This window comes from Manacus vitellinus, unplaced genomic scaffold (assembly GCF_001715985.3).
Source record: "Manacus vitellinus isolate BGI_N305 unplaced genomic scaffold, ASM171598v3 scaffold_6_pilon, whole genome shotgun sequence".
In the NCBI taxonomy this organism is placed as follows: Eukaryota; Metazoa; Chordata; class Aves; order Passeriformes; family Pipridae; genus Manacus; species Manacus vitellinus.
The window spans coordinates 27738152-27753284 of record NW_021940750.1 but is presented as its reverse complement, the minus strand read 5'-3'; the positions used below and the strand labels follow the sequence as shown (position 1 = coordinate 27753284).

General features: G+C 38.8%; 1 protein-coding gene across 3 annotated transcripts in view; it reads left to right on the top strand.

Moving 5' to 3' along the window:
• The first annotated feature begins 981 nt into the window (after nucleotides 1-981).
• Nucleotides 982-15133, top strand: part of BTBD7 (BTB domain containing 7) — a 36410-nt gene continuing 22258 nt past the window's right edge. For all 3 annotated transcript variants that reach the window (XM_008933584.3, XM_018082735.2, XM_018082736.2), the window contains exons 1-2: nucleotides 982-1202; nucleotides 6188-7267. In XM_008933584.3, the coding sequence (XP_008931832.1) occupies nucleotides 1121-1202; nucleotides 6188-7267 (1162 nt within the window). In that variant the 5' untranslated portion in view covers nucleotides 982-1120. The remainder of the gene's footprint in view (nucleotides 1203-6187; nucleotides 7268-15133) is intronic.

Sequence of the window (15133 nt, the reverse complement as noted above, 5' to 3'; positions counted from 1 at the left end):
ATTTGGGAGCATATAGCAAATACAGGTGCACCTGTGACAGTACAGAACAATTAATCTACATGTTCACAATATTCGTAGAATCATAGAATCAGTTGGGTTGAAAGGGATCTCTGAGATCATCAAGTCCAACCCTTGGTCCACTACCACTGTGGTTGCTAGATCAGTGGAGTCTAAAAAATTCTTAGTATAGACTTTACCTTTGTATCACTCTCCTATCTGCATGTTTGTGTTTTTGAAGGGGGCACACCAGTTCAGTTGACAGTAGCACTTCTTCATGTGGTAACTTTCATTTTGCAGTATTAATAATTTAACACTGCCAACATAGGAATAGATTAGGATGTGCTTGTTGTATGTTTAGCAATGAATCCTTGTTGGAATTACCTCAGAATTGACTTCCTAAAATGTTTTCAAATGCCCAATAAAAACATTCAATGAATGCTTAAATGCCTAATTTTTACTATTATATACCTACTTCTAACCTACTTCTATGTATTTTCAAGCCTAAATTTGAAAAGCAGTACTGAATGAGAACTATGTAAATGTTATGAAATAAAAATGCAGCTGAAAACAGTGATAATGGTGTAACCTCCAATGGGATTGGCTTATTTTGCTTTCTCAATCGGTGTAATTCAATCTGGGATTTTTTAACATTGTGGGAGTATATATAAACATGTATGAAAAGTCTTTCTTGGTATAGTCAAAGGAGCATATCTAGTCTAGACCAACTTCTGCTTGAAGGTTTCTTAGTTGAAAGGTTGATAGCCATCCTGTTCTGTGTTACAAATTTATCATACTGATTGGTGAATGGTTTGGAAAATTGCAAGTCATTGTGGGGGGAAAAAAGTATTTTTGATATTGGTTTAAAATCCTTTAAATAAAAGGCGATCTTGGAAGTGTTAAAGGTTTTATTTTATGAAAGTACTGTGTGTTGGAAGCTTAATTAATTTTATCTAAATTGCATAATGCCTACTGACGAACAAATAGCAAGGTACCTAATTGGTGTTTTTGTTCTTCAGAAATGGAGGAACAGAATGCTGGACCTGGGATTGAAGATTTATAAAGGATTATGGGATTATACACTGAAGAGCCAGCAGGCGGAATGCCTGAGTGACTGAAGAAAATGGGTGCTAATGCATCTAACTACCCTCACTCGTGTTCCCCAAGGGTAGGGGGAAATTCACAGGCACAACAGACATTCATAGGTAACTCTTTTCGGTTATCTTGTCACTTACATAAATGACTTGCTGGATTGTGTATGCACTGGATTTGATTTGCTTGCAGAAATGTTGTGTAGAGCTTTTATTTTCTAGGTCACCAGTTTGAATCCATTGAAGCTCAATCGTGCATGAAGTTTGGTCCTGTCCATCTGTTTGGCCTATGTATGCAATGGGTTGATCTGCCATTTGCTGGTAAACAGTTGCCAGGTTACTTAAATAAAATAAAGAGGTTTTTATAATTAAACCTTGCATGCTAGTTTTCCTGGTTTGAGCAGTTGCTTTCTGTTACCATTTTCTATTCTTCTTCCTCAGATTTTCTGTGAAACTGTGTTAGAGCATATAAAACTCTTGATCATCAGTATTCATTGTAGTATTGGCATTGTGTCCAAGTGAATTAGTTCCTTATTGCTAGAAGGGATGTCTCTGATAATAAACCTGTTAAAGTAACAAACAGTCTTGAAGACAGCTTTTCCTCCTTTTCCTGTGCCTTTAAATGGGGAATGGAGGTACTTACTGTCCTAACAGTATTATTTACAAGCAAGAACCTTGCTTAGCCAGAAACATGAGTTGAAAGGCCCTTAAGAAATCATTTCTTTATTCCAGTCATAACTGGGGCAGGCATTACCTTTATGTGTTTTTCAGTCTAGTACAGAAAGACCTCAGTGGAGATCTAAGTACTGTCACACTATAAATAATAAATAGTTACGTTATGAATCTAAAAGAAGGCAGTTTCTGAGAAGATAAATATTCCTTTTAAAAAAACCAACCCTGACAGCCTGAAGAAGGATCTTAGCAGTAAATAACATCAATAGTTTATAAATGCCTTTCTCCTTTATACCTCAGCTTGCAACACTGAATAAGTAGTTATTGATATTCAGTGTTACTACTTTTTTAATCACCATTGAAAGCACAGTGATATCTTTAGCAGAGGAAAAACAGATTTGGTTTGTAAATTTTCTCTTTTGTCTCAGCTTTTGTGGCACTCCTTACTCAGATCTTTGTAGAGAACAGGCCACAAACTGTTACATTTAAGGACCCATGCTCTGGGCAAAAACGTCCATGTGTGCAGTCATAGCATGTCAGAGAAGAACTTAGTACTAACATCATGTCTATCTGTGCTGTAAAGTTCCCCTTAAGGGTTTATGGATTTTCAGCGAATTGTAGCTAACAATAATAGAAGGTTTGTCCCAGTTTACATGTAACTTGCTAAAAATCAGAGCTAAAATGTTTTTATTATATGTCTTGATGTTTTTTAATCTGCCACTATACTGAGTGAGGAGAAGCCCTTACAGGCCTGGAAACAGGCAGATCTGCATGCTGAAACACCTTTTAAACAGATTTGAAGAGGAGAGATTTCCAAAGGCTTCATTAATTCCCCAGAAACTTTCTACATTGTATGTGGAAGGTTTAGTTGATACTCTTCGTTATTAAACTCAAAATAGAAACATGTCACAATAAATTACTGACCTCCATTGCCTATGGAAAATTGTGGTTGAGCCTCTTTTTGAGGAAGGCCTAAAAGCATATACTTGTCTCATCTTAGGCAAGGCAGATAAGTGGTCTGGGTACAATTTTTGCTGAAATCTTTTGATATTATGGGGTTCCACGAGTGTGCTATTTCCATCACATGTGTACATCTCTGCTTCCTGCTTTGTGACGTTTGACTCCTCCTCATTTTGATTTTTGTTTGGGTGATAGGTTTGTATAGCTTTCTCTGTAAAAAAGAGATGTATCCTAAAATTGATAGCTGAGGTTTCCATCACTTGTCTTAATGTTATATCAGCTTCTATAGGTTTGGGGATTTTGTGTTTTGGTGGTTTTTTTACATTTTGGGGGGTTTCTTATGTGGAAGGCATTAGATCTGTTTACTGCTGAAGTAGAACTGGGGAATAGAGTTATAATAGCTGTATAATTTAGTTTTCTTATTCCTGGAAACTGGATTTAGGCCTGTGGGTTTGTTTTAGACATGCTGCTTTACCGTTAAAGCACTGCACCATGTTACGTTGTAAGTGTAGGATGAACACTAAAAGCTAAGAACTGATCTGGCAAAGCACAGTAGTTTCATAGTATGAGCTCTTATTGTTAGTTGACTTCATGCTGAACTTGCTTACAGTTTATGAAGAGCAGATAAATCAGTAAAAATGGTGTAGTACACTTACTGTAAAGAAATACTTTTGTTCTAGTGAAAGCTTAGCTAGTCATCCCATTGCTGTTTTGTCTACAGCATTAAGGAGGAAGATTTCACACCATTTTCTAGGGTAGTACATCTGTTCAAGATGTTTGTTTTTAAATAGAGCTCTGTAATTAGATTTTCAAATGTGTGGGCATGCAAAGGACTAAAAAGATCTCATTTTTCATTGTCAAGTGCCCATGTAGTTTCTCTGCGTAGTCTTCTGTTTCTGTAAATATTTATCTGTCCAAAGCTAGGCATGGTCTAAGGGCATGAAGTAACTATTACTTTTGAACAATATTTAATAGATTGGTGCCTTTTAGTGTAGAAGTGGGGAATAATTTTTTTTCCTACTTCTAATGCTGCTGCCTTATGAAGGAATATAGGCAGGTCAGAAAGGTTCTCTTCCGGACTCTTTCTTTGAGAGATATGGAGCCACGAGCTGTTGTGAACCCAGAGAGGCCATGCTGGTGCATCTATTTCTACCTCTGACAAAGCAGTTGCGTGGTGGTGCTATTGTAGCAGTGTTTTATGTATTGTAAGGGTTAATAGCACTGTTTGCAGTACTTCCAGAGCCAAGTCTTGTAAGTAGCTCAGAGTTCACAGAGGTTTGAATGGCGTTTTAGTATTTCGTGGTGATTCATGTGCAAGTAATACCTCAGAGCAGCCTTCAGGGAAGAAAGAAATTGAAACTTGTGGTGTCCTAGTTTTTCTTTAGTAGAATGTAAGAGAATGTTCTGCCTACTCAAATTTGCTGTTAGAATGCAAAATAATAGAAATGAGCTGCCATGGTTTTTTGCAGCAGAATCTGTCATTATAGAGTGACCAAACTGTAGTTAAACTTTTATTGTGATATGTAATCGAAACTCTTTAAATGAAGTAGAAATTCTAGACTTAGTCTCTATCAGCAGGAGGCTGAATCTCTACTTTTTCATTTTCATATTTAGTATAGGATGTGGAAGGAATTTTTATGGTGGATTTTGCAGCACAATCTCCTTGTTGAAGTTGTCTTGAGTTACTGCTGTTCTTTTCATTTAAATGGATATTTTTTCATATCTTGAAATTTCAATATGATTAATAACATGTTGCATGATTAAGCAAATTTTAATGTAGCTTAGATGTCTTTCCTCAAATAAAGCAAAGTTCCTTCCCAGAGTTTTCACTAATAGATGAATCATAAAACCACTGTGTTGCATGGTTTGTGGGAGTTTTAATTAGCTCAGCATAAAAGCCACTGTGTGAGTTTTCTTACAGTTATTGAGGCTTAAACAATAACACAATTTACAGAAATCTTAAGATTGCTACAGTTGTCATGCTCTCAAATACAACTTTAAATTATTCCTGTGTCTTTCAAAGTTCAGGAAATAGTTATTTGAAATAATGTGGTAACTAAAAGCACTGTGTTTTGACAGGCTGGCCCACAACATCACTGTCAAAATAGCATTGCAAAACATTATCACAGCAAATCTATCTGAAATAAGTGGAACTGGGAGAGTGCCATGATAGAACAAGTTGTAAAAGGCCCCAAACACTCTGGATGTGCTTTGAGCTTAAAAATGATAAAAAAAGGCAACAAGTAGAGAAGCTACACAAATGTACTAATGGAAACATGTTAACTATTCCTGACAGAAAATGGACAAATACTATTTCAGATGAACCTGTTATTGAGCTATGTACCATTTGCAAATATTTTCTTCTTGTTTCTTCTTTGGTCCAAAAGTAGGAGTTTGGTTTGTGTACTTTCTTCTTTTGTTGTCATATCTGAGGCTCTTCACCATCTAGCTTAAAATGTAAAGTTCCTGTAAATAAACTTAAATTAGAAAATAACCCTTAAAAAGAAGTATGACTCTCACATTGAAACTATGTTTTTTAACTACTTTTTTTACTAAAACGTTACTTTGGTTTTCCATTACTTGCTGAACTGCAGATTCTGACTCTTTTTTTTTTTCTTACTAAATTGCTATCAGTGTTAGTGTATATGCAGCTAGGCTCAAACTGACAGTCAACAAAGGCTCCTTTAGCAGAACAGGTCAGGTATGTAACACATTATCTTGAGGGGAATCCATTTTTGGTTTTTGTTTCATTATATGTTTGGTTCATAACATAACTTCCCTATAAATGATTTTTGAGGAGAAAAATAATTATAGGAAATCTTAATACAATAAAACTTCCCTTCTCCATATTCTTTTTGATGGTGTCTATGCACAAATTAGCACCTGTAGTTCTGTGGAAAGGAGCCCATTTTATGTGTTTGACTTCAGTATTACTTGATTATCATATGACAGGATTTTTACTTTCTTGTTAAATTTGCACTGAAAGTAATTAATTTTCCTCAGTTTCCCTGAATGTTTTGGTACTGTGTTCTTTTTTTTTTTTTCTTATGACTATAACTGTCTGATGCCAGGTATGCTTTTGTTGAAATGACACTTAATGCTAGAACAGAATTTGAAAAACACTTTGCTAGGGCCTTGCTACTATTTCACTGAGATCATACTAGTGTTTAAAAAGGTAATACAAGACACTTTTAATGTTATGACCACAGTATGACCTAACCAAACAAAAAAACCACATCCGACCCCAAAACCCAGCAAACTATAAACTTTGTAGATGGGGGAAAAAAAGCGGTTTTGTTCTTAATGACCAGAAAATGCTTCAGTCAGGTTTTCAACTTGTCAAATTAGCTGATGTGCAGAGGAGGAAGAACTGTGTAACTTTCAGAGACACTGGGTATTTAGGTGTTATGGACCTTCCTTTTAAATTTAAAGAATGAATGTGTTCCATTTTCCTTTTTTACTTTCAGGGACATCATCCTACTCTCATCAAGGTTATGGCTGTGAATCGAAGCTATATAGCCTTGACCATGGCCATGAGAAGCCTCAAGACAAGAAAAAGAAAACCTCTGGCCTTGCCACCCTCAAAAAGAAATTCATTAAGCGTCGGAAATCGAGCCGGTCTGCTGATCACGCCAAGCAGATGCGCGAGCTCCTCTCGGGCTGGGATGTCAGAGATGTTAATGCATTAGTAGAAGAATACGAAGGAACATCAGCCTTAAAGGAACTTTATCTACAAGCTAATTTGGCAAGACCAGAAGCCAGGACGCTACAAAAAGACATGGCTGAACTTTATCAGTACAAATATTGTACTGATGTAGACTTAATATTTCAAGAAACCTGTTTTCCTGTGCATCGTGCGATATTGGCGGCAAGGTGTCCATTTTTTAAAACGCTGCTTTCTTCCTCACCGGAGTATGGGGCAGAAATAATAATGGATATTAACACAGCTGGCATAGATATGCCTATGTTTTCTGCTTTGTTACACTACCTTTATACGGGAGAGTTTGGAATGGAGGATTCAAGATTCCAAAATGTTGATATTCTTGTTCAGCTTAGTGAAGAATTTGGAACACCGAATTCCTTAGATGTTGACATGCGCGCACTGTTTGATTATATGTGCTACTACGATGTGGTTCTTAGCTTTTCATCCAATTCTGACTTAGTTGAAACTTTTGGTGGAAGTCAGAACTGTCTAGATGAAGAGCTCAGAGCTCATAAAGCTATTATTTCATCACGATCTCCGTTTTTTCGTCACTTGCTGCAGAGGAGGATACGAACTGGCGAAGAAATCACAGACCGAACTCTACGAACTCCAACTAGAATTATATTGGATGAATCTATCATACCAAAAAAATATGCTAAGGTCATTTTGAACTGTATGTATACAGATGTGGTGGACCTTTCAGTTTTGCACTCGAGTCCTTCAGTGGGCAGTTTAAGCGAAGTTCAGGCTCTTGTAGCAGGAAAACTGAACATGACTAGGGCTGAAGAAGCTATGGAGCTTTATCACATAGCACTGTTCTTGGAGTTTAACATGCTTGCACAAGGTATGTAATACTGTCCTTGCTGTAGAACATATGACCTTACTAGAGCAATTTTAGCTATTTTGCAGTGTAAGTATGTTTATTGTCAGCTATCAGTGACTGACAGTTCCTTTAGAAAAGGAATGTGTTTTCTATCTGTAAGTTGTCAGTAATGCATCTGTTTTCTAGGGACAGAAGAAATGCCATGTAAGAGCTTTTAGTTATATGGTGCGTTGCTGAAGCATGCTATCTATATCAGATATGTATAACTGGTCTTGGTATTTCTGATCCTGATCTAATTCTGTAATCCATCTATTGGGTGTAAACTATAGGGAGAGGATATGAGAGGAGTAAATATTTGGACTTGTTAGGAAGTGTCTCAATGTGTTAAAAAGGCTGTAAACTTGAATGATTATTTCTGTAGCTTATGTCAAAGGGGGCGCAACAACCTTTCAGTCTTGCTGTTGGGGTAAATTTAAACAGCTTAATTGCACTAATTTTAGGTCTTTAATATCTGCTTCTCTGTGTACAGAACTGAAGGCAGGGCAGTCAGCATTTTCAGACAAAAAGTTTAGAAAGTTTTAGTACTTCAGTTATTCTTGATGATCACTACAATCTTTATCACATGCAACTTCCTACACATAAAGGCTGACCAGGGTTATTGCAATCTCTGAAGTGTCAGAGCACCAGTTGGTGAAGTAATGGCACCTCTTGTGGTTGCAGGAGCTTTACCTTCAATTTGGTCAGTTGGTGTTTGAACTATTTAGTGGCCATATTATACATAATGGGCTATGGGAATTGTTTCGGGCCCTGCTGGTGGGGAATGAGAATTTTACTTTTGAGCTGAGAGGGGAGAATGGAACACACTGATACATCAGCAACGTGATTTGTTTAAGCTTGGTTATTTTTTTTAACAAAAGTGACTTTTTACAGTAGATCTGTACCTCTGTAACTTTTAGCTGTCAAATTGAATTTGACAAGATTGAAACCTTATAAACTGTTCAGGAGATTTCAGTAAAATAGGAAACTTCTTAAGGAGTGGACATGAAAGAGCAGGTATAAGCACTGCAAAAAGAGATTATATTTGTAATGGGTTCTCCTAATAGTTACATGAAACTGAGAGTGGTAAAGATATGGGAAACTAATAAAACTGCTGTAGCTTATGTGGAGCTTGGCATTAGAAACTAATTTTCAGATTATGCTGAAAGTTGAAATAACCATACTGCAATAAAACTGGTAGAAATCAAATGAGACTTCTTTTCTGAGGTAACCTGCTACAGGATGTGATTGAGCTGTTCTTAGGCTCAGAATCGTTGAATCCTAGAGCAGTCTAGGTTTGAAGGGACCTCAAAAGATCATCTGGTCCAAGCTATGTGGGAAAGGGAGCCTAGGTGAGATAATGTAGCATTCTGTCCAATCACATCTTGAAAACCTCCAGTGATGGGGACTATGCTGTGTCCCTGGGGAGGTTGTTCCAGTGAATGATTGTTCTCATGGCAAAAACATCTTGTATTGAAATGTCTCCCAGTGCAACTTGGACCTGTTGCCTCTTGTTCCCTTCATGTGGCTCTTTTTGAAGAGACAACCTGTGTTCTCCTTATAGCTGCCCTACAGTACCTAAAGGTACTGGAATACTGTGATGAGGGTTGGCTCCCCTTGAACCTTCTCTTCTCCAGGGAGAAAAGACTTAACTTCTTTGGTTCTTCCTCACAGACTGGGTTCTCCAGCACTGGGATCATATTTGTGGCACTCCTTTGGACCCTTTCTGGTCTGTCTGCATCTTTCTTATTTTTGTTGTTGTTTCCCTCTGAGTACACCTAGAAGCTTAATGTTGAATGGAATGCAGAAGGGGCGAGAAGTGTCATGGTAGTTGAACTACAGTACTAAGTTCATTTCTATGCAGTATTCACAAGTTAATAGTACTTGAGAACAACTCAGTAGGCCAGCTGAAAGCAAGAAATGAAAATGGATTGAAATTAAAAAGGTGATAGGAGTATACAGGTTCTCAGTTTTGGTGCATGCACATACGCAAGTACTAAAAGGATTTAACATGCTCAGGCAATTGTAATGAGGGAATTTAACTGTGAACTAAACCCTCAGTAAGACACTGAATAATTATGCATTTTCATAACTGGATAGGGTGCAATTCTTTCCCTCAGATTGGAAACCTAAACTGTGATCTGGAGGTGCTCTGATGAAGCAGTGTCAGTTATATCAAAGCAGATAAGCAATGGCAGAGAACTTTGAAGAGAAACTTAGGTAAACTTATAGATAGAAAAATGGCTTTTTTTTTTTTTTGTGCATGTGTGTTAGTAAATGCTGAAAAAACAGAGGTGATGTTTCATTTGATGCTGAATTTCATTATTTCTGCTCACTTTAAGTTGAGCATGCTTGGATCAACGTCTCCTAAACTGGCACTCTTTTCAGCAATGCACTACAGAACGGTGCTGCTCTGGAATGTATATTGTATGAGTCAGTCGTAACAAGATCTTAACTTTTCCCTGGAGGTTTTCCTGCAGCACTACTTCTAGGAGAGTGAAAAGAAGGGCAACAGGAGGAGCTGCTCTGGGCTTGCAGCACCTTGACAGCATGCTTGGGTGGCTGGAACCGGCGACTGCAGGAGAGCAGACTCAGTCTTGGGGGCCCTCTGGATGAACCAGAGCTGTAGGATTTTGGAGGTGGTCATTGGGAGGAGGCAGAGGGACGTAGTGACCTACAAAGGTTTTCTTCTTTCCCTGGTAAGCCTCTTTCTGACCACAGAAGTAGTGAGATTGAGGGATGGGGAAGTTGTTATACGTAGGGGAGAAATGCAGTAAAATTAAGCAAATGTTGAAATCTATTATATTATCAAATACTAGCAAATGTAAATTTTGCAACCCTTCAGACCCTGAAATTCTAGACATTAATTTGAACTAATTAGGGTTTTACAAAATTTGTGCTGCATTCCCTAGCTACAGGAGAAAGTAGCAAGCACTCTGTAGAAGATCTCTATATGCCAGTGAAGTCAGAATCTAATAGTTTCATACTTAATTTGCAGAGTTCATATTTAGGTCATTGGTCCTGTGCAGACATTGAAGAATTGTTCTGGTATAATCTTATAATCAAAATTAAAGGAAGGTTATTTGATCAGGAAAAACTATATGCCTGCACTTGAATGAGATCACTTAATGAAGTATGTGCTTTAGTAGTGACCACCATTCTTGTTTCTGCACTTGATTGTAACACCTTGTCCTCACTAATTATAGTACTTAACATGAGGTCTTCATTTCAGTAATGTCCCTCCCTTTCCCTGATTTCATAGCTAGCAGACTTCTGTGCTGGAAGCTGTCACTCAAACATCTGACTTCTAGATATTGAGCAGAGGGATGCTGCAAGAGACAGCATTGCGTTGGTGTTGGAGACCACTGAGCAGGCAGTTCTCGTGAAGTCTCTCAGCCTGGACCTCTGACTGTGTTTTTCCATTCTGTGGTGCAGCAGGTGTCCAGTCTTGCCCAAGTGCTGACTGATCCCCTCAGCTGGCTGTCGCAGTAGCTCTGTCTTAAGTTTCTTCTCTAGATTTCCACACCCCCTGGCTCAAGTTTTTTGTTTCAGTTCACTCATGCTAGCCAATTGCAAACTTGCTAAGGCTTGTCTCCCTGGTTTCCTAGAAAATATTTTGGGCTCATTTATGTTAAAGTCTGGATACTCTCTCCAATTTGTTTTGCTCATTTTACGCAGTTTTGCCTGGGTGTTTGTAACTGAGTGTCAAGTGAAGTTGATGTATTTTAAGGCTTCTGATAAACTGTTTTTATTTTCAACAGATTTTAGTTTGATTTATCTTCAGGGACCTTTCTAAGTATCCAGATGTTGTAATTTTTCTTCAGTTTCAGCAGATGATTCAGCTTTGACTATTTCCATGGAAATTTTCCCATTGCTAACACAGTAATACTCTTTTCTGACTATTGTAATTTAATAGATAGTTTCCCTATGATGGAGTCATATGGTATGGGCATATAGTATGACTCTACTGTCCAAGTAAAGCAGGGCAGCTTTATTTAGAATTTGCTCTGTCTTCATCTTAATTTCTTTCAACTGAGGTTTGTCACTTATTTTCCAGGAGAAACTGAAATGGTTCTTTGAACTAATTTGAGTAAGTGAACTAATCAGCAAGCATATCTTGTCAATAGAGCTGATCATACTGAAACCTATTTATTCGTAATGGGACTGAGACTGCTGTTAGGGGTGCTGGGTGTTTGTTAACTGTCAAAAAGTGAAGCTCTTCACTTCTTTCACAGAGGCAGTGAGGATTAGAGCCCTCTCCAGGAGGTCCGAGCACATCCCTTACTGTGCTCTGCCTGCCTGTTTCTGCACTCTGCTGCAGCTTTTGTGACTTCACGCTACCTCGCTGCTCTCTGTCAGCTGTTCTGGTGCAATCATTTTAACACATTGACTGGTCCTCTTCTGTAGCAAAATTATTAAAACCAGATCAGTTCCCTGTTCTGTTCATCACATGTTGTTAAAATAATCCCCACTTCCAGTCTTACTGCACTGCCATATCCACTGCTTTTGCAGGGACATTTGACTTCAGTATCTTAATTTTATTAGATAACTGTATTAAATACGTGAATCCTCTACTGCTTCTTGGCCCTGTTCCCCACTGTCATAAATAGTCTCACTGAGGTGGTGGTACAGTATGTTTTTCTGTTACAGGCATTTGGATGCTGGGGCCTTATGAAATAGTTTTGCTGGGAATCTTTTCTACCTGCTGATTCTAAAAAGTTTTCTAAATAAAAATTGACAAAAAATAACTATTTCAGACTTTTTGCTTTGCTTTTATTTTTAGGTGTGGAGTTTACTCTTGACAAGTATAAGAACTTAGAAACTTTATTTTAAAGCCATATTCAGTAGTGCAGCCTTTGATCTAGAGGCAGATATTGCCTGACATCAAAAGTACTCTTGATCTCGGGAGGACTGAAGTACTGAAATGCCAGGAATCCCATGGTAGCAGTATTAAATACACATAAATATATTGTGGGGAGATTAGTGCAAGTGTGTCAGTTATATCAGTGCAGTAGGAATGCTCAAAGGAACTAGTCTGGCACTTATAACTTTGAAATAAATTGGGCATGATTAAGTATATATTAATATAAATTATAGAATCAAAGAATAGTTTGGATTGGAAGGGACCTTAAAGGTCATCTTGTTCCAGCCCCCCTACCATGGGCAGAGACACCATCCACTAGACCAGGTTGCTCAAAGCCCCATCCAGCCTGACCTTGAACATTGCCAGGGATGAGGCATCCACAGCTTCTGTGAGCATCCCTACCCTCAAAGTAAAACATTTCTTCCTAATACCTAATCTAAACCTTCCCTCTCTGTTTAAAGCCATTCCCCATTGTCCTTATCCCTACATGCCCTTGTAAATATTCTCTCCCCAGCTTTCTTGAGCCCCTTTAGGTACTGGAAGGTGCTCTAAGGTCTCCCCAGAGCCTTCTGTTCACCACCTCAGCAACCCCAACTGTCTCAGCCATCATAGTCTTCACAGGAGAGATACTTCAGCCCTCTGATCATCTTCATGGCCCTCCTCTGGACCTGCTCCAACAGGTTCATGTCCTCCTCATGCTGGAGAACACCAGAGCTGGACACAGCCTTCCAGGTTGGTCTCAAGAATAGAGTAGGGGGAAGAATCCTTGCCCTGCTGGCCACGCTCCTTTTGATGCAGCTCAGGGCACAGTTGGCTTTCTGGGCTCTGAACGCACATGACCAGATTATGTAAAGCTTCTCATCCACCAGTACCCCCAAATGCTTTTCCTCGTGGCTGCTCTCAATCCATTCTCTACCCAGCTGGTATTTGTGCTTGGGACTGCCCCAACCCACATGCAGGACCTTGGAATGTTTCCCCTTTTCAAGTCAGTGGGAATTTCACTAGACCGCAGTAACTTCTCAGTTATGACAGATAGTATCTTAACCACCTCATCCACCAGTTTCCTCAGGATCTGCAGATGCATTTCATCCCATGAACATGTGCATCCTCAGGTTCCTTAGATGGTCTTGAACCTCATCTCCTGCAGTGGGCAGTTCTTTGTTCTCCCAGTCCCTGCTTTTGCCTTCTGTGACCTGGGTGGTGTGGTTGGAGCACTTGCCAGTGAAGACTGAGGTAAAAAAGTTGTTGAGTACCTCTGCTTTCTCCATATTCCAGGTAACCAGGTCCTCTGTTCCCTGCTGAAGAGGGCTCACATTTTTCCTCATCTTCATTTTATCACCAGCGTACCTAGAGAAACTCATCTGCTCCCTAATTTATTGTTTCGAAGAGCTGAATATTGTGTTGTATTGGATTCAACACAAGAGTTTTCACTGAGGAAGAGTGGTTAGCATAACACAAAATGCTGCCTGAGCTAACCTTCAGACCATATTGTATTTTTGCTTTAACAGTTAATCAGAAGTGCTGTGAAGTCATCAGTATTTGAATAAAGCAAAACACAATACTATACACATTAATAATGCCATAATAGATGTACTTTGAACTCAGACTTTCAAGTATGGGAGTACATGAATGTTTTAAATTTTTGTGCTTGGAAAAATCAGCAGAGGGATTAAAAATAGCTCAAAAAACATACCAAACTTGGCCATAGACTTCAGCAGTGTTTAGCCACTGTGGCCCATTGAGCCCTTTATCTCCAGGGCTATTTAGGTCTTGTTCTCTTTTCTGCAAAACGTTGTTATAGTTTTACACCTTCACGTAACCAGAACATGTGCATTCTAAAATGTGGGAAATAGCACACCTGCAAATTACAGTCTTGGCATCAGTTATCAATTAACTTAATCTGCTTCAAGGCTATGTTTGAAACATCATTTCAGGAGGAGATAGAAAAGAAAAGCACTAGAACTTGGAGAAGCTAGGAATTTGTGGCATTCTTTGAAGACAGAGAATCCAGTGCTGCCAGGAGGCAATAAATATCAACAGACTGGGAAAGTGCCTGCAACCAGAAGGTGGAAGTTGAACAAGATCCCTTGTTCACAATACAGTTAGAGGAAAGTAGATGTTCTTGGAGTTGCTGCTTATGTGATAAAAAGTTAAAAAGGTGTAGTTCCTGTTTGTACTGTGTAAGTCTTATGACTTGCTTGTGCTGGTTTTGTACTGCTGTGGAGAACCTAAATTCCAGTTGCCATATCTCTCAAGTGTATAAGGTCACTTGAATCTGCCACAGGTTGTTTGGTACTGCTGCCCTTCCTCCTGCAGTAGTTTCCTTGTTTCTGTTCTCTGTCCTGGCTGTAGAGTTTGTGCTGTTTGGGATCTGATGTTGCTGGAAACAGGATTGATTGGAATTAGTCAACTAGCTTAGTGAGTGGCCACCCAAGCACCAACATGACAGAAGAGCAGGAGTTATGGAGTGTAAGAAGATGACAGTCTATTTTAATACCCCTTGTACAAGGGGCTTAGGTTTCTATGACTGCTCGCAAGCCTGTGAGCATGGGCTGCCCTTTAAGGAGTCCTTGGCAAGTACAGGGCACATTTGCAGCTTTGGGTCTGTGAGACATCTGGACAAATGTTGTCTTTCTTTTGTCCTTTCTCTTCCTGTGAGAAGAGCAGCAAGGGCACTTTTGGATGTATGAGATGAGCATCTCTGGATCTTCTAACCATGTTGCAGTTCAGACTAGCTACAGGCCATGAGTCTGAACCATTCTCTATGTGCCAGCAAATTCAAAAAGTGTGGTTCCTGATTGCTAGAATGGTCTCTTCTAATGTCACAAACTTAAAAAAACATTGAACAGCTTCTAGATTCCAGTTCAGTATTCAGATGAATTCTTACTGCTTTTTCTTCCTTGGCTCCACTGGTTTGTACAAGTTTAGGGGGAAACTCTTCACCACAGAATGAATTAAATCAAGCTGAAAATTTTGTAGCAAAAACT